Raw genomic sequence first — 27,566 nt, forward strand, 5'->3', positions numbered from 1 at the left:
CCTTTCACTGACTTATTTGGGTTCAGTCTTTTCCAGTTTGACGACAAACATAATGTTTCCCATCGCACCCAAATAAATTAAACTTGCTTTCATCACTGAAGTGAACTTTGGACCAGTTCTCCTCTGTCCACACAACAGGCTCCTCAGCAAAGGTTAGTCTAGCACATTGGTCTCAATTCGTGGAGGGCCACAGCTCTGCACAGTTTAGCTCCAACCCTAATCAAACACACCTGATCCAGCTAATCAAGGTCTTCAGGATTATTAGAAACTTCCAAGCAGGTGTGATTTGGAGCTGGTTGGAGCTAAACTGTGCAGAGCTGTGGCCCTCCAGGAATTGAGTTTGAGACCAATGGTCTAGCACAGTGGTTCCCAACCACGTTCCTGGAGGCCCCCCAACACTGCACATTTTGCATCTCTCCTTTGTCTGACACCCATTTCAGGTATTGGAGTCTCTACTAATGAGCTGATCATCTGAATCAGGTGTGCTTGATTAAGGAGACAAGGAAAACATGCAGTGTTGGGGGGCCTCCAGGAATGTTGTTGGGAACCACTGGTCTAGCATTTTTGATTCTTTATGCTGATGAGAGGTTTGATCACTGCAGAATGGGCTTTCAGTCCAAATTCTCTTAAACGTTGAGACACTGTATGCCAAGACTAAATTTACCCTGTTCAGCGCTGAACTGGCAAGCAATTCCAGCTGCAGTGTTGAACTGATTGCCCATTGAGATTATCTGCTTTATCCTGTCTTCTCGGGCATTTGTCTTTTATGGATGACCAGCTTTTTGGGGGAACTTGAATGAGTTTTTGAATGAGTGACATTGTAATGATGCAATATTCTAAAAATCACAGATTTGGAATGACCAATTTCTCTCGCTATGGCTGCTATTGGCCTTTATGGACAACCTGCTGTTGGAAGGTTTCAGTCACTTTAGAACACCATCTTGCAAAATATGTGAAAACTTGAAAGTTAGGTTGCCAGTTAAATAGGGTTTGTCAGATAATTAAGGAAATGACCACAAGGTGCCAGATTAACATAAATAACTGGGAGGTATCTGAAAGTATTCTCTAATTTTGTTCTTTTCCAAATATCTCATTTAACTTTTTTATAATGTGCTTCAGAATATATGCTTAAAGACTGCACTTTTACTCCTGTTAGGAGAACTTCAAATAGGACTAGCAGTGACCTCGAAATTTAGGAAATTGTAAGTTGTTCTCTAAATTTGATCTCCACTGTATATATTTATAAACTCTTCTATTTGACATTTTATTTTGACAAAATATAAAATTATAACCCCATGTATTAGTATTAAATTTAAAAATAATGTTTCTAGTAACAACATGCCACTTGGGGCCTTCTGCCAATTGAGCTAATCTTACCACAAGGGTCTAATTTTATCTTTTTGCTTCAAAATAAAAACTTAAATTTTTACTTCACAAATCTAAAAACACAGACACCAAAATATTTGGTATTGAACATAATACAATGTTATAGGTCACATTTTCCGGAGGCACCAAATTTGACCATTTAACCAAATCTCACAAATGTTGATATTCAGATGAAATGACCAAATTAAAAATCGCATAGCCATTCATCAAAAATGCTGACATGAGATTTTGTGCAATCTATGATTAATATATATATATATATATATATATATATATATATATATATATATATATATATAGTAGCATTAAAAAAAGTTATTTAAAACTTTAAAATATATTTAAAACATCAACCTCATTATTCCAAACGTGTGTGTTTATTTTTCTTGGTTTTTCTACATGACACCTAGAAAATACTGATTAGTCATTTGTGGGAAGATGTTTTTTTTTATGTATTATTATTTATTTTTTTAGGTTGGCTGAGGAGGTTAATGTCACACTATCACTCATGCCGCTCCTTATTAACGCAAGCCTGTCTGACATGAACTGCAAGTCACACGTTAACAGCAGGTACCTGTCTTGAATGTATCATAATCATAACAGGGCTGCCACACTTCTGTGTCTTCATTGATAAACTGGTTCTAAACTGTTACTGGACTAGATGGTAATTGAAAGCTGCGCCCTAGTTTATGTCCAATCAGAGACAATCTGCCATGGGATGAATAAAACAGCAATGCGTAAACAAGAACTGGAAAGTCCTCCGCCCCCTTCCCCATGTCATCTCAAATGAAAGCAGTTCCGTATTCTGTGCCGCTACAACCATCACTTTCAACAGCCCAAATTCGTTCAAGCCTGTTTGTAAAAATCAATGCGCATCATCAACATGGACCCATGATGTGTAGAAGGTAAGAGATGGTCGTTACTGTCTGACTGCAGCTGTGTGTCGTTTTCACGCTCTCCCTTCATCGTAAAGTTTCGGGTGGGATGGGAATGCGTTCTCGTGTCATATATCAAGTTCGTCAGCATGTCTGTGTCTCTGTAGGATACTAGTTGTCAGGGTACAGCTGGTTATTTAGTGCGCACTGATGAGCGATAAAGCACTCGCCTGTCGTTTACGGAAAGTGACACTTGTATAAATGGCAGCAAGTTAAAACGAGTGCGGCACTGATCGCGCGTTATTCGTTATTGAGGTAAACGCAGATAAACGCAGCGCAGGGGTTTACAGGAAAATGACGCAAAGAATGACACAGACGATGGCCAAGTAGAGAAACCGAATAGTTTTGACTAAAAAAAGCAATCGTATTGTCGTGAGGATGCCACGATAAGCGACGTAGCTGATGAGGATCAACTGAGACATTTAGAGTATATATATTATATAATATATATTATATAACAAAACCAAATTAGATCTGTTTGTCAACACCTTTCATTTAAGTCTGATCGCAACATATGATAAGGGACGTTATAAAAACTACTATAAAATACGACAAAATGCTATGCTCACAGACCCAAATTTTGTGTCGGTTAATAGCTACTTATTCTACCAAATAATACCAGTCCCCTACTTTATACATGATTTTTTTTTTTTTTTTTTGCAAGGATAAAAGTAGTTACACATATATTGAATGTCTTATATATGTCATTTTCGAAGCCTACTTTAACCCAGTGGTTTCGTTTTGAAGATCGTGGGCGGGGCTTAACGCGCATGTGTCATGATGCACCTGTAGACAAGTTCAAGTTTCTGAAACATTAAAGGTGCACTCAATAAATATCTCTAATAGTAATATATTAACTTTCAGCAAGTGCGCTATACAAAACATAAACATAAAAGCCTCTAAGAACAACCAGACGATATGTGACCCCAGACCACACAAAACCATATAACGGATTTATTTGTAGCAATATCCAACAATAGCCTACATTGTATGGGTCAAAATGATCGATTTTTCTTTTATGGCAAAATCATTAGGATATTAAGTAAAGATCATGTTCCATGAAGATATTTTGTAAATTTCCTACCGTATCAAAATGTAATTTTTGATTAGTAATATGCATTGCTAAGAACTTGGAGAACTCAATATTTTTTTTTATTTATCAATTTTAATTCAATAAATTTTATTTATTTATTTTTATTTATTTTCAAATAGTTGTATTTATATGGTTCTTAATAAACCATATTGATGGAAAGCTTATTTATTCATAATGTATAAATCTCAATTTCAAAAAACTGACCCTTATGACTGGTTTTGTGGTCCAGGGTCACATACAGTGGGGGAAATAATTATTCAACACTTGAACAATTTTTTTATTAAACACATTTCCAGTGCAGCAATTCACATGAAATTTTGTCCAGATGTTGGTATTAACTCAAGAAATCTACACAGAGAAAAAATATTGAATATTACAATCCATAAAAAAGTTATGTGTAATAAAGTGAAATGACACTGGGAAAAAGTATTGAACACACTAACTGAGATTATACTTAATACTTGGTGGAAAAGCTTTTGTTTGCAGTAACAGCTTCAAGATGCTTCCTGTATGAACAAACTAATCGTTCACAGTGCACAGGTGGGATTTTTGTCTATTCTTCTAAACAGACTGTCTTCAAATCTTGAATGTTCAGCGGGGCTCTCTTGTGAATCTTGATCTTCAGTTCCTTCCATAAATTCTCTATTGGGTTTAAGTCTGGTGATTGACTGGGCCTCCTGACCGAGTCTCCTTTGCAGTATGTTTTGGATCATTGTCCTGCTGGAATGTCCATCCATGTCTCATCCTCATCATCCTGGCAGATGGTAACAGATTCACCTCAAGAATTTCCCGGTACATGGCTCCATTCATCTTCCTTTCAATAACATGGATTCTGCCAGTACCATGAGAAGAAAAACAGCCCCGTACCATGATGCTTCCACCTCTAAACTTCACTGTTGGTATGGTATTTTTAGGGTCATATGCAGAGCCATTTGTCCTCCAAACATGGCGTATGGTATTATTGCCAAAAAGTTAAATTTTTGTCTCGTCTGACCAGACTACATTCTCCCAGTAATTCACAGGGTTGTCCAAATGTTTTGTAGCAAACATCAAACGAGCTTCAACATGCCTTTTCTTCAAAAATGGAGCCTTCCGAGATGAGCGTGCATGGAGGCCGTGGCGGTGGAGTGCATTGCCTATAGTTTTCTCTGTGACAACTGTACCTGCTGCTTCCAAGTCTCTCTGTAGCACTTTCAGAGTGGTCCTTGGCTCTTGGATTACTCTTCTGATTAACCTTCTGACTCCCTGATCAGAAATCTTTCGAGGAGCTCCTTTGTGTGGCAGGTTGATGATGGAGTTTTTTTCTTTCCACTTGCGTATAATTGACCCAATGGTGCTTACAGGAACATTTAGGAGTTGTGAAATCTGTCTGTAACCACTACCATTTTTATGCAGCACAACAATCTTGTTGCGAAGGTCTTGGGACAGCTCTTTGCCTCTACCCATCATGAGATGTTTGTATAGTTGCATTCAGAGGTGGTTAAGGCTTTTTCTAACTGATTAACCTGCAATAACCTGGCTGATTCTAATTTGCACAAATAGGAGGTTGAACTAATTAGTGAAATCAGATGTTGTCTTGCTTTGTCTTGCCTTGGTGTACTGCTTTTCTTTGTGTGTTCAATACTTTTTTCTTCTCCTATTTCACTTCATTAAATATAACTTTTTTATGGATTGTAATTTTATGATTTCTTTATCTGTGTAGATTTCTTGAGTTAATACCAACATCTGGTCAAAATTTCATATTAATTGCTGCACTGGAAATGTGTTTAATAAAAAATTTGTTCAAGTGTTGAATACTTATTTCCCCCACTGTATAACAACAAACACAACATATTACTTTATTGATGGCAATAGCATAGTCTAGAGCAGGGGTTTTCAACCTTTTAGGACATGCTTCAGGTGTATGCGCTCAGAAAAAGGGCACCTCAGACCAGCGCGCGAATTAAACATTTAACCAGCAAGGCTTGTGTGCAAATAATGTACTTTTGCGATCGCGAATAAGTGCAGTGTCCTGTCAGAGTAACTCTACTGCTGTATGTCGTGTTGTACAGTACATAGAGACGGAGGCGCCAGAACTGTATTTGACAGAATGTGTGCTGTAGCACGATACTACGATATTTCTTCAAAAGCAGATCGTGGAGACATTTTTATCGTCCACGATCAAAAATCGTCATATCGCACAGACGCACACCCCTATTTTACACCATTCTCACTGTCGCCGAACAGCGGGAGTCAGATTGCCCCCTAGCGGATGGCTGAAGAATTGAAAGTTCGTATTCATAAATCTTCAAGGCAATGTCTCTGAATTAATTGATGCTCGCGCCCCCCTTGACAGGTGCTGGCGCCCCCCTGTTGTGGGCGTATGAGCATGACGTCGCTGCGATCTCGCCTTTCCTTTTTGAAAGGATTGGCACCCTCTGCCGCCACCCGCCCCGGTCTCTCTGGCTCGAGCAGAGGACCGCCGGTTGGCGCTCTGGGAGATCTGAGGGTCACAGTAAGAGCCTCTCCGCCGGGTACGTCCCCACGGACCTCTTACTCCTCACGCAGCGAATGTCCCGTCCGGTTCCCGGGTGATTTCGCTGGTCCGTCCCACGGGGCGCCCAGCATTTCATTCGGTGCGCCACCCGAGGATAGGATGTCGATCGCAGCATCGGGGGACGGGTTTACGTCCTCTGAGGATGAAGGTGCAGAGGGGCTGCCCCCTTCGGGTGTGGTCGCCTCCCCTGCACCGGACCCAGAGTTGACGGCCATGCTTGCCCGGGCAGCCGCGAGCATCGGGCTGGAGGTCAACAGACCGCCCAGTCCCGAGCCCTCGCGGCTGGATGATTGGTTTCTCGGAGTGGGGCGCGGCTCACAACCGCGATCTACTCCAGTGCCTTTCTTCCCGGAGGTGCATGAGGAGCTGACGAAGTCGTGGATGGCCCCTTTCACGGCCAGAAGCCGCTCGTCTGCCTCCTCCGTCCTCACTACCCTCGATGGCGGGGCTGCCAGGGGGTACGTGGGCATTCCCCAGGTGGAGAGAGCGGTCGTGGTGCACTTGTGCCCGCGAAACGCCGCCACTTGGAGGAATCGCCCGCGTCTCCAGTCCAAAGCCTGTAAGCTGATGACTGCTCTTGCGGCCAAGGCTTATAGTGCTGCGGGCCAGGCAGCCTCTGCCCTGCATGCCATGGCTATCCTGCAGGTTCACCAAGCCAAGGCACTCAAACAAATGCACGAGGGTAGTTCCGACCCGGGGTTGATGCAGGAGCTGCGCACGGCGACTGACTTCGCTCTACGAGCGACGAAAGTCACGGCGCGGTCCCTCGGGAAGGCGATGTCTACCATGGTGGTCCAAGAGCGCCATCTCTGGCTCAACCTGGCGGAGATGAAGGATGTCGACAAAGCACGCTTTCTCGACGCTCCCATCTCCCCGGTTGGGCTGTTCGGCGACATCGTCGAGGGATTTGCTCAGCAGTTCTCGGCGGTGCAGAGGCAGACAGAGGCGATCCAGCACATCCTGCCCCGGCGCGAGGCACCTGCAACAGCTGCCCCCGGGCCCAGGCCTCAGTCTGCTCGCCGCCGTAGGCGCCCCCCTGCGTCCTCCAGAGCTGCTCCGCCCCGTGCCGAATCAACACCTGGGCCGGCGCGTCGAGCCTCTCGCAGGAGGGCGGCGCCCCCCGCGTCCCAGCCGGGCCCCAAGTCGTCCAGGAGAGCGACGAAGCAGCCCTGACGCTCCTTCCCCCGGAGGAGGGCCGGGTGGAGAATCTTGTGTTCCCTTTTGTTTCTGTTCCGCCGTTGCAGTACCCACAATGTCACAGAATGTGCAATTTCCTTTTCCTCCAGGTTATCAGGTTCGCGGGTTGACAGTGTGCGACGCGCTGCCTCCTCACTCTCGCCCGCGACCCATCTTGCCAGCGGCCAGGAGAGTGCGGGTTGGGGACGCAGTGCCTCCCCACGCACCTCTAGCAGTCCCCTTTGGGACCCAGGGAGTTCGGTAAGGGTGCTTCAGAACGCGCTGCCTTCTGTATCATCCAGCCATACTCCTCTGCGCTGCACCACCACAGGTACGTCGATTGTGCCGTTGGAGCCCCTTGCACGACGTCTGGAAGCGTGGCTTGCGCTGCCCAGCCCGTCTCGGTGGCTCACGCATACAATTCGACTCGGCTATGCGATTCAGTTCGCCAGGCGACCTCCCAAGTTCAGCGGCGTTCTCGAGACCTCAGTGGTACCTCGGAACGCCCCTGTCTTGCGCGAGGAGATTGCTGTCCTCCTGGCAAAGGATGCAATCGAGCCGGTCCCTCCAGCCGAGATGAGGCAGGGGTTTTACAGCCCTTACTTCATCGTACCCAAGAAAGGCGGTGGTCTTCGGCCAATCCTGGATTTGCGAGTCTTGAACCGGGGCCTGCACAGGCTTCCGTTCAAGATGTTGACGCACAGGCGTATGATCAGGTGCATTCAGCCCCAGGATTGGTTCGCAGCGATCGACCTGAAGGATGCTTACTTTCATGTTTCGATCCTTCCGCGACACAGACCGTTCCTACGGTTTGCGTTCGAAGGTCGGGCATGGCAGTACAAGGTCCTCCCCTTCGGGCTCTCCCTGTCTCCCCGTGTCTTCACGAAGGTCGTAGAAGGCGCCCTTGCCCCGCTACGGGAAGTGGGCGTCAGGATCCTCAACTACCTCGACGACTGGCTCATTCTGGCCCAGTCCCAGGAGCAGTTGTGCGATCACAGGGAGCGGGTATTACGGCACCTCAGCCAGTTGGGGCTTCGGGTCAACTGGGAAAAGAGCAAGCTCTCCCCTGTGCAGAGAATCTCTTTTCTCGGTGTGGAGTTAGACTCGGTGAGTATGACGGCGCGCCTCACGGACGAGCGCGCCCAATCAGTGCTGAACTGCCTGAGTTCCTTCAGGGGCAGGACTGTGGTGCCACTGAAACAGTTTCAGAGGCTCCTGGGGCATATGGCATCCGCAGCTGCGGTCACGCCGCTCGGATTGCTCCATATGAGACCACTCCAGCACTGGTTGCACTCCCGAGTCCCGAGGTGGGCATGGCGCCGCGGTTCACTTCGGGTAAGTATCACACGCGAGTGTCGCCGCTCCTTCAGCCCCTGGACAGACCTTGCCTTTCTACAGGCCGGGGTGCCCTTAGAACAAGTGTCCCGGCATGTTGTTGTCACAACAGATGCCTCCAGCACGGGCTGGGGCGCTACATGCAACGGGCAGGCAGCCTCGGGGCTCTGGACAGGGCCTCGACTGCTTTGGCATATCAATTGCCTGGAGCTGTTGGCCACTGCTGCTAGGCAAGCATGTGTTGGTCCGTATGGACAACACTGCGGCTGTGTCGTACATCAACCGGCTGGGAGGTGTACGATCACGCCGCATGTCACAGCTCGCCCGCCATCTCCTCCTCTGGAGTCACACGCAGCTCAGGTCGCTGCGCGCTGTCCACATTCCGGGGGAGCTCAACCGTGCGGCCGACGCGCTCTCACGACAGCTCACTTTTCCCGGAGAGTGGCGACTCCATCCCGAGACGATCCGGCTGATCTGGAGTCGATTCGGGGAAGCTCAGGTAGACCTGTTTGCTTCCCGCGAGTCCTCCCACTGCCAGCTATATTTCTCCCTGACCGAGGGGCCCCTCGGCACGGACGCACTGGCACACAGCTGGCCTCGGGCTTTACGCAAGTATGCATTTCCCCCAGTGAGCCTACTCGCACAGACACTGTGCAAGGTCAGGGAGGACGAGGAGCAGGTCCTGTTGGTCGCGCCGTATTGGCCCACCCGGACCTGGTTTCCGGAACTCATTCTCCTCGCGACAGCCCCTCCCTGGCGTATCCCTCTGAGGAAGGAACTCCTTTCTCAGGGGCTCGGCACCATATGGCACCCGCGTCCAGATCTGTGGAACCTCCATGTGTGGCTCCTGGACGGGACGCGGCAGACTTAAGTGGTCTACCACAGGCCGTGGTAGACACCATCACTCAGGCTAGAGCTCCTTCAACAAGGCAAGCCTATGCTCTGAAGTGGAGTCTGTTCGCGAACTGGTGTTCTTCTCGCCGGGAAGACCCCCGAAGATGCACGATTGGAGTAGTGCTTTCTTTCCTGCAAGAAAGGTTGGAGCGTAGGCTGTCACCCTCCACCTTGAAGGTGTATGTGGCTGCTATCGCGGCCCATCACGATGCAGTGGACGGCCGGTCCGTGGGAAAGCATGATCTCATCGTGAGGTTCCTGAGGGGTGCCAGGAGGTTGAATCCGCCTAGGTCACCCCTGATGCCCTCCTGGGACCTCTCTATCGTCCTGGCGGGACTTCAGAGGGGTCCCTTTGAGCCGCTGGACTCAGTCGAGCTGAAATTCCTGTCGGCTAAGACAGCGCTCCTGACCGCGCTCACTTCCATCAAGAGGGTCGGGGACCTCCAAGCATTTTCGGTGAGCGAAGAGTGCCTTGTGTTCGGGCCGGACTACTCTCACGTTGTCCTGAGACCCCGGCCTGGATACGTGCCCAAGGTTCCCACCACGCCCTTCCGGGATCAGGTGGTGAACCTGCAAGCACTGCCTTCGGAGGAGGCAGATCCAGCCTTGGCGTTGCTGGGTCCCGTAAGAGCATTGCGCATATACGTGGACCGCACCCGGAGCTTCAGAAGCTCTGAGCAGCTCTTTGTCTGCCACGGAGGTCAGCAGAAAGGGAAGGCTGTCTCCAAGCAGAGGTTGGCCCACTGGATAGTGGAGGCCATCGCCTTGGCGTACCAATCCCAAGGCGAGCCGTGCCCCCTTGGGGTGAGGGCTCACTCCACACGGAGTGTTGCCTCCTCCTATGCGTTGGCGCACGGCGCCTCTTTGGCAGACATCTGTAGAGCTGGTGTCCGTATGGCCTGATTCCCTTCGGGTAATCCCACACGTGTATTCGTCCACGGTACGGTTTCCCTCACGGTAAGCCCGTGTCTTCCCTTTGGCAGAGTTCTGTCAGGCCCTGCTGGCAGCCCTCCTCCCTACTCCTAGGTAGGATCTGCCCCAGGGCCCAGTCGTATGTAGTACTGCCCCAGGCCTGGGTCAGTCCATATCAGTGTCTCCACATGTTACCTCCCTTCGGGCAGGATGTGGCCTCCGTAGCGCCCTTCTCCGGAAGGCTCGCTTCCCTGTCGTTACTGCCAGGCTGTAACAACAAATAGGAAAGACTTGAAGCAGTCTTTCATAGAAGGTCGAAATCTCTTCCGATTTCTTGGGGAAAGGAACAGCGGCTTGGCTATCTCCAGCAGCAATGTACTCAGTGGTCCCTGCGGGCACCAAGGTTAGCGAATTTGCGATGGGGAAGGTTGCGACCTTCGCATGGCATTTGTCTGTCACGCACTAGCTTGTCAACATCTGCATGCACAAGGTCGTGACGGGGTTCAGGTTGTGGCGCTTTCCATATGACCCCTATGTCGTCACGACATAACTCGTAGTGACCGACAGATAGGGAACGTCTCGGTTACGTACGTAACCCTCGTTCCCTGATGGAGGGAACGGAGACGTTATGTCCCCATGCCACAATCTTGAACCATCGCTGGTTGCCGAGGACTCGTTCTTGGCTCCTCAGCGGGTAGAAACCTGATGAGTGGATGCACCTGTCGCCCTTTTATACCCGTATGTACGGGGAGTGGCTCAGGTATGCAAAATCCACTAGCCAATTTCATTGGCGTTTTCTCTTTAGTCAGAGATGATTGGGGCTTCCAAGTAAATCCCCTATGTCGTCACGACATAACGTCTCCGTTCCCTCCATCAGGGAACGAGGGTTACGTACGTAACCGAGACGTTCTCATCAGTGTAATAAATCTTTGCTGATTGTACTTTATGTAATTAATACATTCTGTAATTATGTTTTCTTAATTCCAATTTATATCGATTCATACCCTGATTTAACTTCATCTCTTGCATTAAATTCATTAGGTATGCCTTTAGGTTGACCAAGTGAATCTATAAAACTGCAGAGTCTTTTTCATAGGCTCTTTTAGATCTGGATTTTTCTTCATTTGTTGCTTCCTTTTCTAGAGAGATGTGACTCATTCTATGTGTCAGCATAACCCTAGTACATAATCCTGACCATTTTGGTAATGTTGGCAAGAGGCCTTACTCTAATCCACATATCCACCATATGTCTGCCAATGCAATATAAATGTCATCAAATATAGGTGGTGGGCCTTCTTTTATTACTAAATAGTCATCTTTACGTCGTGGTATTTTCCATATTTTTCTGCATTTTCCTTCAAATCTTCCTACGTCAATATGTCCATTTTTCTCATAACATTCAAATTCCTGATTTGCCGTTAAGTGTATTTTTCCTTGTGGCTTTTGTATTTTCTTTTTCCTTACTATTGGCCATTTACGGGTACGTATGCATTGTAATTCAATTGCTTCTCTGTAGATTTTTGTAGATTGGAGAAACTAGCACCAGCATGTGCATAATGCCATTTTTTGGGGACAGTTTCTAAAGGTATTTATTTATCTGCCTCTTTCTATTAAGCATTTACCTCCCAGCTTTATTACATTTATTCCTAGTTCACTAGATTTTTAGATTTTAGAAGAGTTTTCAAACTGTGAGTTGCAGAGTGGGACAAGGTGGGTCACTCAAAGTCACTCGGCTGTAGCTAAATTTGCGTTTCAATGATACACACACACACATACTCGCACATGATATACCAACATTAATTACAAAATGCGATATTGCGTAGTGCGATTTTTATATTTTTTTTAAATTGTAAAGGCCACGATTTAAAACATGCGTTGTGTGTTTTGAAGTTGCGGGCATGCACTAGTTGTAATAACAGCGAGGGTCTCAGAGCGATGGTTCACTATTAAGAGGCCCAGTCCGCATTACGCTATTAATGAGAAGAAACTCACTCACTCCATATAAAGAGTAAATTGTTTTCGTTCCTTCATATGCATTTGTCTGCCTCCCAGTGGGAAGTCGTGGCCTAATGGTTAGAGAGTCGGACTTGTAATCCGAAGGTTGCGGGTTCGAGTCTCCGGCCGGCAGGAATTGTAGGTGGGGGGAGTGAATGTCCAGCGCTCTCTCCACCCTCAATACCACGACTGAGGTGCCCTTGAGCAAGGCACCGAACCCCCAACTGCTCCCCGGGCGCCGCAGCATAAATGGCTGCCCACTGCTCCGGGTGTGTGTTCACGGTGTGTGTGTGTTCACTGCTGTGTGTGTGTGTGTGCACGTTGGATGGGTTAAATGCAGAGCACGAATTCCGAGTATGGGTCACCATACCCATACTTGGCTGAATGTCACTTCACTTCACTTCACTTCACTTCACTTCAATAAAGAAATGGTATGTAAAAAAACATTTCACTTGTACGGGGTGAGCGGGGCACAAATAAAGTAAAGTAAAGTCGTGACGTATTGTTGTGGGGTTAATTGTAACACTACAACATTTCAATATTTCCACACGCTAGCATAACAAAATTTGGAAACATTTCCTATTATTTCCTTGCTATATCCTTACTAGGCTAGAGAAAAATGTTCCAAAGTTAAAAAATCTTTTGAAGATATCGCTGAACAGTTATTTAATCATTGCAAAAGTACATTTCTGGCTGAAATAAATTTGTCATCTTGGTTTGTTTAGGCCTATTTAAAATGAGACTTCTGTTTATCTGTTTATTATTTTTACAATTATTTCACAATTGTTTTAATCTCCAAACTGTTTTAGATAATTCTGCTTCGCTTCTTTTGCTTTGCTAAATACAAAATGTTGTGTTGTGCTCCGCTCTCCCCTACACACACGGATGGATCATGAGCATTTTCTGCGCTAAACCCTGTGATGAGCAACACTCTCAGCACGGATTTAATTTCAAATACTCATCGTAATGTCATTTGTTTTTTGATCTCAAATTATTTGGTGGGTCTTGAAATAGATTAGCCTATACTTGTTTAGGTGGTTCGTGGAATGGAAAAGTTTGAGAACCTCTGTCTCTTAAACCATTCTATTCTACACTGTGAACTGTATGAGTATTGGTACAATATATAAAACTAGTCTTGCTTCAAAGCAAACTAAGCTTTCCCCCCCCTTTTTTTTTTCTGTGTAACTTACTCATTTATACCAATTATTTTCTTCTACCTTTTCCCATAAAACATTTGAATTGATAATTTTATTATAAACTGATATTATGATTATTATCTACAATATGTCTATATTATCTAAATATTTTTTGCTTCTCGTCCAATTCTTATTCATTTTGTATTAAGTAAAAGCCACTGTCAGATTCAGATGAGAGTTGAAAAGTCAATTCTAGGCAAGTCTGGGTGCTGTTGTCTACGGCTTGAGCTTTTAGAATTAGATGCATTAGGCATGTGATGATCATCAGATATCTTTTCACTTTTTTTCTGCTTCTCTGATGAAAGAATGTGAGCTTCTTGCTTATCTCTTTTTGGGTTGTCATCAGTTTGCACTTCATCTTGTGTCACCGGTCTCTTCTTTTCACTTTTTCCTGGGTTGTCTGCTTGTCATTTCCTTTTCTTTCCACTTCCTCTTTTCCATTTGTTGGCCCACAACTGCTCCAAAGTATTTTGATCATCTTATTAGCCATCTCCCATCAATCATTTCATCTTCACCAGGGTGACTCTTTGCGAGTCATTGCAATGGTCTTTCCCTCGTTGGCAAGGGAGAGTCGTTACTAGTCGTTACTTCATCCCTCACTTCATGCTGTGTGGGGTTGTTGAAGCTGGTTGTCGTATTTTAAGGTGAGAGATGTGGACCCATGTGTCACTTTGCAATGATGGCTAACCATTTTGTTGATCAATGCAAGATTCTTTCTTGAGATCATAACTGCAAACTCATTGGTTCTTTTTGGTAACCATTCCCTGGCCTTGATAGAACTGCAGTCACCTATAAATGGAAACCTTCACAGTTTTTGTTAGTGATATCACGCATGCTCATTTGCTCATCTGGCCAGTCGTCTTTTTTGGTGTGACTTGTGGAAACTTCATGTGGGTTGAGGGCTGTCCTGGCCCCTTTTTTGACACAATTGTATTGACACAAATACATTGCTGTCAATACAATGACTATAGGGCTAATACCCATTTTCTATAATATAATAAAGAATTTGGTTTTACTCAGTTTTACTCAGTTATCTGCATCCTTATTGTTTTTCAAATTATTTCAAATTTATTCTCAACAATTTACTAATTCATTTATCTTTTTGTTTTATAAACTGAGTTCCACTATATCACTAGATAATTTCCTGGGCCTATCTTGCTCAGTAGCATAGGTATTTTGACCTGGCAAACACTCAACCCACGTTAATTATGTTAACATTCAGAAAGACAATATTTTAGCCTTTTGACACAGAATCAGCTCCATCATGATATGCTGAAAAGAAAGTTAGATATGGGGTGGACAGAGCAATCTTGCTTGCTTTGCCTTCCCATGTAATGTGCTGCGCAAGTGTGGCACTGTTTTTCTTTCTGCCACAACAATGACCTAGGTCCTGACCAGGAAACGTAACCAAATTCATCCATGGTCATTATTTTACTGGGAATAATTTACCCTGTGGGCCCACATATTAAAATTTGCGTAGAGCTGTTTTGGCAAAATGATTAATTTGCCTGACCAGACACCTTATTTCACTCCACAACATCATCATTCACGCTCTTTCACACTCTTTCACACCCCCTTATGTCCAAAACTTATTTTTCTCTGTGAGATCTCAGCAGATTGTGAACTGAATGATTTTAGCTGTGGAATGCCACGGATTCTAAATAGGATAACATGAACTTCTTTTTCATTACACTGTATTAAGCATAGACCTGGTAGCATTCCACATATTTGCTGGATGTCATAATATGCAACTGGACAATGTCAGTCACTATAAGGTTTAATGTAACACCGCAGTATAAACCTCTTTTTTTGCTCTCTAACACAATCTAATAGATTAAGTGGTTTAGAATAACTGATTTAGGCATTGTGCAATTGAGAGAGCCAATTGTAATTTCACTTGTTTGTCACTTGTGTGTGTAATTTAAAGTTTAGTCACATACTAAACTTTGCTCATGAGCTACTTTGAGAAGAGGATTGGAGATCTCTGCATAATCTAGGATCCATGGCCATCAACATGTCTATCTTGTTACTCCCAGTGATGACAGCATACAGCATGTGATTTAATGATTTTGGAACTTTGTATTTATTATTTTTTTCTAATTATTTTATTCAATCTAGTCCTAGAAAATTACCATTAAACAAAATGGAGTGACCAGCATTTTTATTTTAACAGCTATATTTTCCTAGTAGACATCTTGTCTAACCTTTTTTACTTAAAATTTGTTGTTGTCGTTGATTTTTATTTTTTCTTTTGTTGTGCATTTCCCCCTTAGTTGGTTAATGAGATAGCCCTCACTGTGCCAAATCCAGCTCCATTTTTATCTGATTGTTGAGTCAAGCACCCACTCTATAATGTATTTTCTTTCACACAGAAAATAGACAGAAAAAGACAGAAAAACAGACCTGAAAGGAAAACAAACAGCTTCAATGTGCTTTTATAAACATACTTCAGTAGGCCAATAGGTGTCGGTATAAAATCCAAAATCACTGGTATTTTTGGCATGAATAAGAGTGAGCATAAACAACAGCTAGTACAGCGTTTTAATTTCTGCAGTGCACAATTAAACCTGCACAAAAAGTATCATGGGAGCAAAGTGTTCATCAGTTGTACCCTTCGAAATTCTTCCTTTCCGAAGCGCCCATTGAAGTGGCCAGTTTTGAATACTTCAGTTTAGAATGACCCTTCAATATGGCGGCCATGATTGTTCTCACTCCAGAGTGCCCTTAACTATGGCTAGAAGAGATACAAGAAGGGATACAGCAAAAGCTACTGGGCATGCACACATCAATAGAGCATTACACAATAATTCCTGTTTTTGCATTATTGTAAGGGGTAGGTTTAGGGTTAGGGTAGGTGTAGATGTTAATAAAACACAATCTAATAGATAGAAAATTTAATTTACTCTTAGCTTCAGGTTTTTGCCGCATCCCTTCTAGTCACAACAGTGGTTACAGGGAACAGTGGTTCCCCATTACGGTCCGGCAACCCACCACTCTGCACTTTTTAAATGTCTGTCTAAGACACACCTGCTTTAGATCATCAGGAGAGATTTCTAAGTGTTCCAATTGGAAGTGAGCATCTTTGTGCCCTGCTCACTCCAAAGGGAAGAGCCATTGAAGTGGGGACTTTGGAGAGAGCAGGGGAGTTCCGTGACATAATAAAGCCATTTGGAATGCCCTTGGCAAAGGGAGCAATGAAAGACTATGCAGTTTGCTTATTATCTTCACCTGGAATGTTACAGCATAATTATTATTGCTGTTAATATGTTACAAATAAATATACATTTTATAATGAAGATTTTAAAATATGCTTTATGTGTGTGTGCGCGTTCCCTCTCTGCTATAAAAGTTGCCATCTCTTCTTTGAACCCTGCAGGTCACAATTACCCAACGCATCTACTATTAAACATATTTCCTACCTAATTTTAGTTGTGTGTAATATATCACAACAAAACACCCTACATTTTTCTGTTCATATGTTAACCCAAACTCTCCCGCCATATCTAGCTTTAAAATCATGAGGATGTGCCACCTTGGGTCATATGACCATAAATTATGGACCATCGGACTTGTGAAAGGGCCTTTCATGGAGGGATTGCGGTGTTCACTTTCGTTTGGAATGCCCTAACAAATGGTGTCCCCTTCTAAAAGTGCCCTTCAAGGGTGCAATAGCATTTGGAATTTGCATTGTGTCAGCCAGGACTAGAATTGAGAAACACAGATTTTTAAAGGTGACTAAATAAGAAATTCAAAAGAAGTACCTACTGAGAGAGTACGATTTCAAACGCAGCCTTACTGAATGCACCTTTAACATACAAAGATTATAGGCTAATGTTACACACAAATATATAATATTCACAAAGCAATGAAAAAAAAATATATATATATATATATATATTTTCAACAACTTTCAATAATTTAAAAAATTTTGATAGAAATCATAATTGTTTTATCCACATCCACAGGTCTGTCTTAAGGGCATGTTAATTTTTCCATGATGTCATGAAGGAAGAGAAGGCCAGGGGCCCTTCAGCAGAATACTGCAGTTGAGCCACAGAGAGGCTGAAGCTGCATTCCACTTCATCCGTACACCATCTGTTTTTCCTTCATCCCTCCTTTGGTAACTTGACAATGACATCACATAGGAAACACCTGGTGAGGGACTTCAACCATTTCATCACCTGTTATATCTGTAAAGGATACTTGATCAAGCCCACCACCGTGACAGAGTGCCTGCACACCTGTAAGTATCTACAGTCTCTATGAGAATTTGACAAAAAAATAATCTGTTCTAATAGTGTCACGGACAGCGCATGTGGAAAAGAAGCAATGCTAAATTCAAGTAATAAAATGTAATTATCCATACAAAGTTAGGATAGCTGAATAAGGAAATAACTTTGCATATCTGTAATTGTTAAATGTTTAATATATGAATCAATGTGTCCAACCAAACTATTGTTTTTTAGTGCAGACCTACCTGTTTCACTGATACAGTAGGCCTATTTAGACCAGTGTTTGTTGAATGTATTTAAGCTGATAAATCCCACTTCTGTTGTTGTTAATGATTTTAGGGACAGTTAATTTCATAATGCATGATTAGACACATATGTATTTCCACAGAGAGTATGCGTACATCAGTAAGTGACCTAATTTCCTTTTTGCATTACATTGGTACCGCAAACTAGATGTGAAACTTCCCTTATTTTTAAAGGTGCCATAGAATGAAAAACTGTCTTTACCCTGGCATATTTAAATAATAACAGTTCTGTACATGGAAATTACATACAGTGAGCCTCAAACACCATAGTTTCCTCCTTCATATGTAAATCTCGCGATTAAAAAAGACCACTGAAAAACAGGCGAATCAGAACATAACACCGACTGTGACGCAACAGTCGGGATCACTACGCCCCCAACATTTGCATAAACCCGCCCTTGTTCTTATCTTGTTGTTATTGTAATTTTAACAGTAAGAACCTGTAAAAATGTTACAGTAAAATGTAATTGGTAAATGGGAAGTTCTGTTGCTATATACGGTGAAAATCTGTAATAGATATAATAGGACATTAAATACTGTAAAGCAATGTAAAATGTATAGTTTTTAGAAGTAAAAAAAGAACAAGTCATTTTATTACTTATAGCAGTGGTTCCCAGTGGTTTTGCATGACTCCTTAATCATTTCAGGTCATCAGCTCATTAGTAGAGACTTCAAGACCTGAAATTAGTGTGTCAGAGAAAGGAGTCATGCAAAATGTGCAGTGTTGGGGTGCCTCCAGGACCAGGGTTTGGGAACCACTGACTTATACTGTAGGATGATGAAATCGTAGTCATCTTATACAAGTGTTGTTACTGTATTTTTACAGTGAAGTTGCCACAGCTGCTGTTTTTTTTACTGTAAATGTCACATTTTTACTGTTACTCAAGTATAATTTCTTGTTTTTATTTCTGCTTTTGTACAGTTTGTAAAAGCTGTTTAGTCAAGCATTTTGAGGACAGCAATGATTGCCCAAAATGTGGTATCCAGGTTCATGAAACAAATCCTTTGGAGATGTTAAGGTAAATCACACTGATCCATGATATCCTACTACTAATTCAAAACCCTTTAAGAAAATCTAGAGCACACAACAACACAAGCCATGATAAGGAATAATGAGATTAATCTATTTGATTTTGAAGATATCTGGAACAAAATAGCTTTTCCATAATAGATCTGAGAGATTTTTTGTTACCCACAGTTGCCTGGTTTTGAGGAGTGTGGGGTCATAAAGTGGCAGTGAATTTGATCCTGGTTGGGAGGCATTCCAAGCAACAGCCAGACTATGTTCTGGAGCCAGAGTGTCAGCTGTAAAACTAATCTTGCACAGGATTGCCTCTCCACACCAGTGATACATCTCCATCCCAACACCAGACAGAATGATAACAAGACCATAGAACAGCATTAACCTGAACCTGCTAACATTAGCACCGCTGGTGTTCTGGTAGCTCACATTTCTGTGTATTTCTTTTCTCCAAAGGCTGGACAACACTCTAGAAGAAGTAATTTTCAAACTTGTGCCTGGTCTTAGAGAAAGTATGTATTTTGCCATTTGAAGTAACTCTTGTGTCATTTATAGATACCATAAATCAACTGGCGTTTAATTGTCTTTTTCATTTTCTTCCAGAGGAACAGCAGCAAGAGATTGAATTCTGGAGAAGAAACAAATCAAAAGGTCCCGATGGTAAATGACTCAAACAATGAAATGACCTACAACTGCACTCACCTCCAAGCTTCACCATTTTAAAGGAATAGTTCACCTGAAAATTAAAATTGTGTCATTCACGTACTGTTTTTGCTTCAAACCTGAAAGAAAAGTGAGAGAATTTTAGCAGAATGTTGACTCTGCTGTTTTCCGTATGAGTGGAGACCATGAGCTGTGAAAATTACAAGCTCTGAAAATGACAAAAAAGCACTGTAAAAATATCCCAAATAGACTAGTGATAGAACACACAGGTTATATGAACTAGTGTTATGATACATTTATGCTCCCTGTTGTCCTTTTTTCTGTTTAAAAGCTCCTGGTCACATTTAATTTTCTTTGTATGGAAAAGAGCAGTAAGAAAATTCGCCCTATCATCTCCTTCTGTGGTTTACAGAAGAAAGAAAGTGATATGGGTTTGGAATGGCAGAAGGCTCAGTAAATAATGACAGACATTTCGGTTTTAGCTGAACTATCCCTTTAATCCCACGCATTTGGCTCTCCTGGCTATGAGTCCTATGGGCCAGGTTACTCTGCTGTATCAGCATTTAAACTTCTTTCATCAGACTTTTGGTACCACTTTTGTTCCTTATCAAGTAATGTCTTCACAGCTCAAATGAATCTACCTAAGATCTAAGATGTGAGTCATCAGTATGGATGTATCTGTGTCACTTTGCTCCCTTGACTCCGGAGAGAACTACTACAGAGTCATTCTGTACAACTGTTTTATACAGTTACAACTATAAAGATAAGCACAGAAATTTTAAAACTGATAGACTTTAATGGATATATGGCTTTGCAGAAAGCTTGACTTGTATGACCAAATTTAGACATACAGTAATGTGGGGTTTTAGACAAACACCTTTTTTATTTACAATAAAACAATGTAAATTGTGCTATATAAATAATTGTTAGATAAAGGCAACAACCAGGAAAATTTTTTTTTTTTTTTTTTTTAAATTCCAAATTGACTAATTGACAGATAAAATAAATTCGATTTTTTTTTTTTTTTTTTTTTTTTTTTGCAGTTTAGGCTCACTACCCTCAGTCAACCTTAAACACCTATTATAGGCATTATTGCATTTTTCTCAGAGTGCCATCAAACAAATTTTTTTAAGTAACACACTGGCCAGCAAGTTAGAATTTGCTCTCACGAGGGTTTCTGTTACAAGATAACTTAATTTCCGCCTTAAGACCATATTGAATGATGGTGAAGACACACAAGAACTGTTCATTTGTTTTTCTACATCATATCAGTAGTAAAATTACATGGCCTTATTTGTTTGGGATGCCCCATTTAGATAAAAGATGTTTTGTGTGGTTTGTTGGAATGAATGAGTTTTTTGTTTGTGTACTACAATCTTCGTAATCTGCAGCTCTTATGCTCAATGTATGAACCAAAATGAATGACTTACAAGTTGCCTTGGAGACTCCAAGTATTATGAAAGTGTTTGCAGCTGCAAGCAGTTCTTAATGATGAGATAATTACCACATTCATGATTTTCCCAAGAGCATCATTTTGAATATGATCTATTTCATATGAAAGAAAGCCTGAGAAAAGATGCAGATGCTATTTTGCATTAGCTATGAGTCTGAAATGTTTAGCTTTTGTGACCTGCTTTGTCAGGGGAGCACATAATGTGGCACATATTTATTTATTTTATTTTTAAAGAAATTTATGCAATTTTCTCAAAATCCAAATGATATTATTTTCACAGGTAGATTGATACACATACAGGGATTTTGCATTTTAAACATTTTGGGGAGTCAGAAAAAAGTCAAGTAACATTTATTTATATAGTGCTTTATACAATACAGATTGTGTCAAAGCAGTTTCAGTTAGTAATAAATAAGAAATTAACACGTAACACATTAAATAACACATTAATACTTAATGTTGAAAAATTAATCAGTTATGTTATAAATTGAATTTCAGCTGTAAAGCAGCTTTATAGAAGACAAGTGTTATTATTCGGCTCAATTTAGTTAAATGTTGATTCAGTTTAGTTTAAGAAATCTGTGTGAAAGATAGATGAAACAACAGTTCAGATCTTTTGATAAAGTGATTTAAATGACAATCCTTAAATTAACATGAGCAACTCTGTTTTGTTTTTCTAGAGGATGGCCCTATATGCAAGAAGGCCCGAGTGGATGAAGATGAGGATGTTAAAGGTGATGGAGACTACCACAGGAGTGATCCGCAGATAGCCATCTGTCTAGACTGCTCGTGTAACAATGGGCAGATGGGAGAGAATGTTGTTAAGGTTAGCCATCTTGAATTATCTCTCCTCCTATAGGCGTGCCATTCCATGTCTTCTTTTTCTTTTATCTTCTTTCTGTGTTGGTCTTGCCCCCTTATCCCTTCTAAAGGAAAGGTGATTCAGGATCAGATTTTTCCCCTCAAGATCAGTGTTACGGAGCTGACGAGACATGAAACGTACAGATCCATGTGCAAGCTTTTATTATACAGAGATGTGGTCATACACAGGCAAGGTTAAACATCATTAAACAGCTATACTGAGGGCAAGACATAAGAGGATTCCGAGAGCATGCATGGGTCGTCGATTGGCGAACATTATCCAAAGGGCTTTACAAGAGGGGTAATCAGAGTACACAAGCAATAGTCCAAGCAGGGGCAAACACAATCCGAAACAGCAAGCAAAGGGTTAATCCAAGATATGTGGGCAAGAATCAGGGCCTAGGAAATCATAAAACACAACTAGACTAAGACTAGAACTAGACACTGAGACTAAAAACTAAGAAAGGGAAATTGCTCCGTAGAGTGCTACCACTAGGAGAGCGATAAATGCAGACAATACTTGGCAATTTGAACAACATCTGAGTGTGTTATATGTAGTGTGTGTAATAGCTCTTAGGTGTGCATGTGTGACAGCTGTGTGATCAGTGCATTCAGCTGTGTATGTGCAATCAGTGAAATGGATGATGGGAAATCCAGTCCAGTGTGGTGTGAGTAAATATGATGGAGAGGCGACCTCTTGTGGCAGTCAGACGGAAGGTCATGGACCAGATTCGTGACAATCAGTGTAGTGTGTTTGACATTTTAAGATTAAAGCCGAGGCTGATCCTCATTCTTTTCTAAAGGCTGGTATCAATCAGTGTAACTCCAAAGCTCAATCCTTTCTATCGGCTCCCACATTGCCAGTATCTCCCTTGTTGCAAATAATTCTCTTTTACTTTCATTCTTTTTAGTAATATAATTAAATATTATTACAATTTAAAAAAAAAAATCTGTTTTAATGTATTTTAAAGTGTCATTTATTCCTGTGATAACAAAGCTGAATTTTCAGCAGCCACTACTCCAGTCTTCAGTGTCACACAGTCTTTCAGAACACATTATAATATTTTGACTGAGTCGCATTTTGGAAATTTGTTCAAAATAGTTTTGCCTTGTTTTCCAGGGCTTAATGAAAAGATTTATTCGCTGCTCAACAAGAGTGACTGTTGGAACAATCAAGAAGTTTTTAAGTCTGAAGTTAAAGCTTCCCAGTTCTTATGAGGTAACAGCCAAATATCTTTAGTCTATGGTGACCATTTTTCCTGTAAGCAAAAAAGACACCACGATGTTGTTATGCATTTTGCAGACACGTTTATGCTAATCATATAGTGCATATAATGTGATAAAACCTATATCTTTTATCAGTACATATGTTCCCTGGTAGTCAAACCCATGACCTTGGCATACAGAAAGACTCCAAATGAAATATGCTCTTAGGACTCAAACATGTGTCTTTTATTTACTTGCATGTGTTTCACCAATTAATCACCATATTCTTATGTTTATCATGTTTCTGCTGTGTATGTTTTGCTTGTTTCATATTTGCTTGGCTGTTTTGGTCTACCATACAACAAAATTGCTCTGACAGTCACTAACTTTTTCTGCAGCTAGATGTTCTATGCAATGGTGAGCTCATGGGTAAAGACCACACCATGGAGTTTATCTACATGACCCGCTGGAGGCTTCGGGGAGAAAATGTAAGCTATGAGAATACCAGTGTCTCCTTCTCTCCTCTCTTCTCATGTGTGAAATCTAAATCCTCTCATCTTTTCCACTGGGATGAGCAATGTGGCAGACCCTATCACTCAAAGCAGATTCAGCAAGTTGTGTGGCTTTGCATGGTATTTACAATTTAAAGCAATAAACTTAAGACAGCCATAAAATTTTAAGGTTAATTTCAAAACAAGTCGAGTCAGTCCCACACTCCCCTCCTCAGTTGGGCATGCACTTCAGAGTTAATTCTAGCATTATGATTGTCACTTTTACACAAGGCTGTCATGGAGTATGGAGCTATGAGGTCCAGAGTCAGGGATCGCTGTTGTGGTGAAGGGGGTTACAGACGCCCCACTGGGGGGGTCTCTACTCTGTTTTCATACCCAAGCATATCCTCTTGCAACTCACCAGGGAACTTCGGGTAATGCCACATCTTAATGAGGGTCCCTGTATACCCTATTGATAAGTGTATGACTTTCCATCTGTGTGGAAATGACACCATTTAGGCTCTATTTTAGTCAAAGTACAGCTCATGAACATTTCACCATGTTTTTTTTAAACACATAACATTTTCTTGAGTTTTAAAATTTTCATTTCCCCGTGATTACATTTAATGACTAAAATTTTAATTTGAAACAAAACAGTAAATATAATATAATTTATCAGTTGACATCCCTATTTATAATTGTTTTGGTGAATATTACATTTATCACTTAAATTTATCACACATTTTATGCATATTGCAAAATCAGAAAGACTTCCCTGATAGCTTTCCTAGATCTTGAAATTGACTTTAAATAAATTGAGAATTCAACAAGGGTACACATAATCAGTTTTGGGATTCTGCCAAAACAAAGTTGCCACAATTTTTTTTCTGACCAGCTCCTGAGGATATAAAAGCTACATGAGGTTAAAAATGAAATCCCTGTAAATTGAAGGGGCACAGAACTGGGTCAGAAAGAGCCAGCACCTCATCTCCTATTTTTCTGGTACAGTACAGAAAACGCCTTCCCTTGCTTTCTATAAACAAGTTTCTGAGAGTGTTGTTTGAGTGTACTTGAGAATAAGAATGTGCGTGTGTGTTCGAGTTGTTCATGTAACCTGTCAGTACTGCTGTGAAAATGTTCTCGCATTCTCAGTGCAGATTGAAAATGTCTTAATATTTGTTTGGAACACAAAAGCTGTGGCTTTCTTGAAAAGAATAACTCAAAAAAATGATTAGATTACAACAATTACAATAGAGTTCCATATTCCATTCATTTTCTCCATAGAAAGATTGACTTTTAAAGGGATATTTCACCCAAAAATGAAAATTCTGTCTTTATTTACTCACCCTGATGTCGTTCCAAACCTGTAAGACCTTCGTTCATCTTCAGAATACAAATTAAGATATTTTTGATGAAATCCGAGAGCTCTCTGAACCTCCCATAGACAGCAAGGATCCTAACATGATCAAGGCTCAAAAATCGTAGTAAGGAGATAGATAAAATAGTCCATGTGACATCAGTGATTCAACCGTAATTTTACGAAGCTACAAGAATACTTTTTGTGTGGAAAGAAAACAAAAATAACGACTTAATTCAACAATTCGTCTCCTCCGCGTCACCCTATATAGCGCCATTTTGGAGAGTATCACATACGTAAACAACGTATGCTGTTCTGTGTCAGCAGCACCGTACGTGGATACGCTGTTTACTTTGTTTATGCTTTGATCTGAACGTAACGTATCCGTGTACATACGTTGCATACGTGGTTTAGGTATGTGATACTCTCCAAAATGGTGCCAGTAATTAATGACAGAATTTTTGGGTGAACTATCCCTTTAACAGTAATGTATAAACATTCAAGACAAAATCTGCATACAAATCCATTTATGTATTTTAAGTTTGCATACTGTACCGTAAAATGTACATTGTATACTTATCTACAACATGTCTCTTTCTCCAGGCCTACCCAATGGTACTTGAATATCGACCACGCATTGACTTTGGCTAGGTTGAAATATCCTGCACTAATTTCAGCCTATCAACAGACAGCGAATTGAATGGACATGTCCAGTTCAGAAGATATACTCTACCCATCTCTTCTGTTTAATTACTTTGGCTCTCTTTATTGGGATCAGTTAGTGCATAGAAGCTTGTGACACTTACCGTGTGCCACAGGGATGTGTGTGTTGTGTTTTATTTACCAGAGTGACACAAAAGTCTTGTTTAAGGGCCTTTACCAATTTGCATATGATGGTATCTCCTTTTAAAAAAAATGTCACGATATAAAAATCTCAAGCATATGCGTCAGTGCCTTTTCCCATACCTTATAAAGAGCTTCTGTGGACAGACGTTTTATAAAGATTTCTAAAGAGGTGTTTTCAAAAAAAATTTCCTTTTGTGTTCCACAGAAGGAACAAAGTCATACAACTTGAGAGTGAGTAAATGATGACAGAATGTTCATATTTAGTGGTTTAATATTATAAGTTTCCTGATGTTTAAAGCTTTGGGCTGGTTCAGAGCCTCCAACATCCTCCAAGGCAGTTTAAACTGGTCTGTTTTTGATTTTGCCCACTTAAGGGATTTTATTTATTATAGGCCATACCTCTGTGCTCACACAAATGCCTTTTCTTTTGAGGGTTTTGGCGACTTCTCTGCACATGTGCCTCATTTTTTAAAAATAAAGATGAAATTAACTTAGCTGAACGCGTTGAGTAGAGGTTTCATCGTGTCATCATACTTCCCTGGCATCCTAATTGAGAAAAGAGTTGAGCTTTACTGTCATCGCGTCATTATTTTGGTTTATGGTTGACAGGCAATGACTTTCTCATGATTTGTAGTGCTCTGCCCCCCCCCCAAAAAAAAGATTATAGAAACATGGTTATGTTCATAATTGCTGTTTTGGATATTGAGTCATGCTTGCCTGTTTTATGGCAGAATACAATTTTATGTCAGGAAATCCTGAATCAAAAAATGACAAAGTAAAGGAATTATTCATAGTTTATTCTTGCAAAATAGAATTAAAGCATTTACTTCACCACAAACACAGGCTTCTTTACAGTATATTAGTCTAGTCGTATTACACCAAAAACACTCTACATCATGACCACATGGGATACATGCTAAGAACTGTTTCTCTTACCTTACAACTATACTTATCACTATACAAACAGGCCATGAGGCAAAACTAAAGCTTGAATGTCTGTGCATGGAACAAAACTACCTAATTTCTCAAACAGAGTTCAGAATTTATTCCCCCAGTACTTTTTTTTTTAATGTCTTCATAAATCTCGCTAAAATTAACCTCTGATAGAATCCCACAAATTCTATTTGCAAGAAATCTTAAGCAACAAGGCCAAAAAAGAAAATATTATTTTGCAATTGTTTTTACATTAAAGAAGTTGACTTTGAAGTGTAAAATATTGTGTTTAAGTGGAAGCTGAATAATATGTGTTTAGAATGTCTCTTGAATGTCCTTGTGCTGCAATGATCAATATGTATTTTTGTAAAGAGCCCTTGTAGATATTTTAAAAATGGAAATGTATGTTGTGTGTTTAACAAACATCAAATGCTGCTTAGAATAATCTATTCTATTTTTCAACGTAAAGTCCCTGAGATGAAGATTAGAAATGTGTATATGACAGTTATTGTTTTTGTGTGTCTTTGTCCAAAAGAAAAATACACTCATGGTTATTCATGTTACTGGGTGTGTGATTTTTGATTTCATACTTATGTCATGGTAATTAAAAATGATAATATGACAAAACAGTGTTTATTATGTTGCATGTGTTATAGACAGTTCAATTCTTTCTCCCTCAAACGGTGGGTGCGTCAGCTCTGCCTCATATTTTCTCTGTGATTTCATAGAAGGTTCATCTGCCA

General features: G+C 41.5%; 1 protein-coding gene across 2 annotated transcripts; it reads left to right on the plus strand.

The window, feature by feature from the left end:
* Positions 1 to 2,147: 2,147 nt before the first annotated feature.
* LOC306852643 (polycomb group RING finger protein 5-B-like) lies at positions 2,148 to 27,447 on the plus strand. Of its 2 annotated transcripts, XM_079389642.1 has the most exons (9): positions 2,148 to 2,288; positions 17,421 to 17,698; positions 18,915 to 19,011; positions 19,470 to 19,525; positions 19,617 to 19,673; positions 21,810 to 21,955; positions 23,111 to 23,209; positions 23,595 to 23,684; positions 25,648 to 27,447. In XM_079389642.1, the coding sequence occupies exons 2-9, from the start codon at positions 17,587 to 17,589 to the stop codon at positions 25,693 to 25,695; spliced, it is 705 nt and encodes a 234-aa protein (XP_079245768.1). In that variant the 5' UTR covers positions 2,148 to 2,288; positions 17,421 to 17,586; the 3' UTR covers positions 25,696 to 27,447. The 2 variants fall into 2 exon arrangements, with proteins under 2 accessions (XP_079245768.1, XP_079245769.1); XM_079389643.1 differs by lacking the exon at positions 23,111 to 23,209 and having other exon boundaries at positions 25,648 to 27,446.
* The last annotated feature ends 119 nt before the right edge of the window (positions 27,448 to 27,566 follow it).

Source organism: Barbus barbus, assembly GCF_936440315.1.
Source record: "Barbus barbus genome assembly, chromosome: 32".
NCBI lineage: Eukaryota > Metazoa > Chordata > Actinopteri > Cypriniformes > Cyprinidae > Barbus > Barbus barbus.

Coding starts and splice junctions, on each gene's coding strand:
- LOC306852643 (XM_079389642.1), top strand. CDS start 17,587: ATGACATCACATAGGAAACACCTGGTGAGGGACTTCAACCATTTCATC. Junction 19,674..21,809: donor CAAATCAAAAGGTCCCGATG/GTAAATGACTCA, acceptor TTGTTTTTCTAG/AGGATGGCCCTATATGCAAG. Junction 23,210..23,594: donor AGCTTCCCAGTTCTTATGAG/GTAACAGCCAAA, acceptor CTTTTTCTGCAG/CTAGATGTTCTATGCAATGG.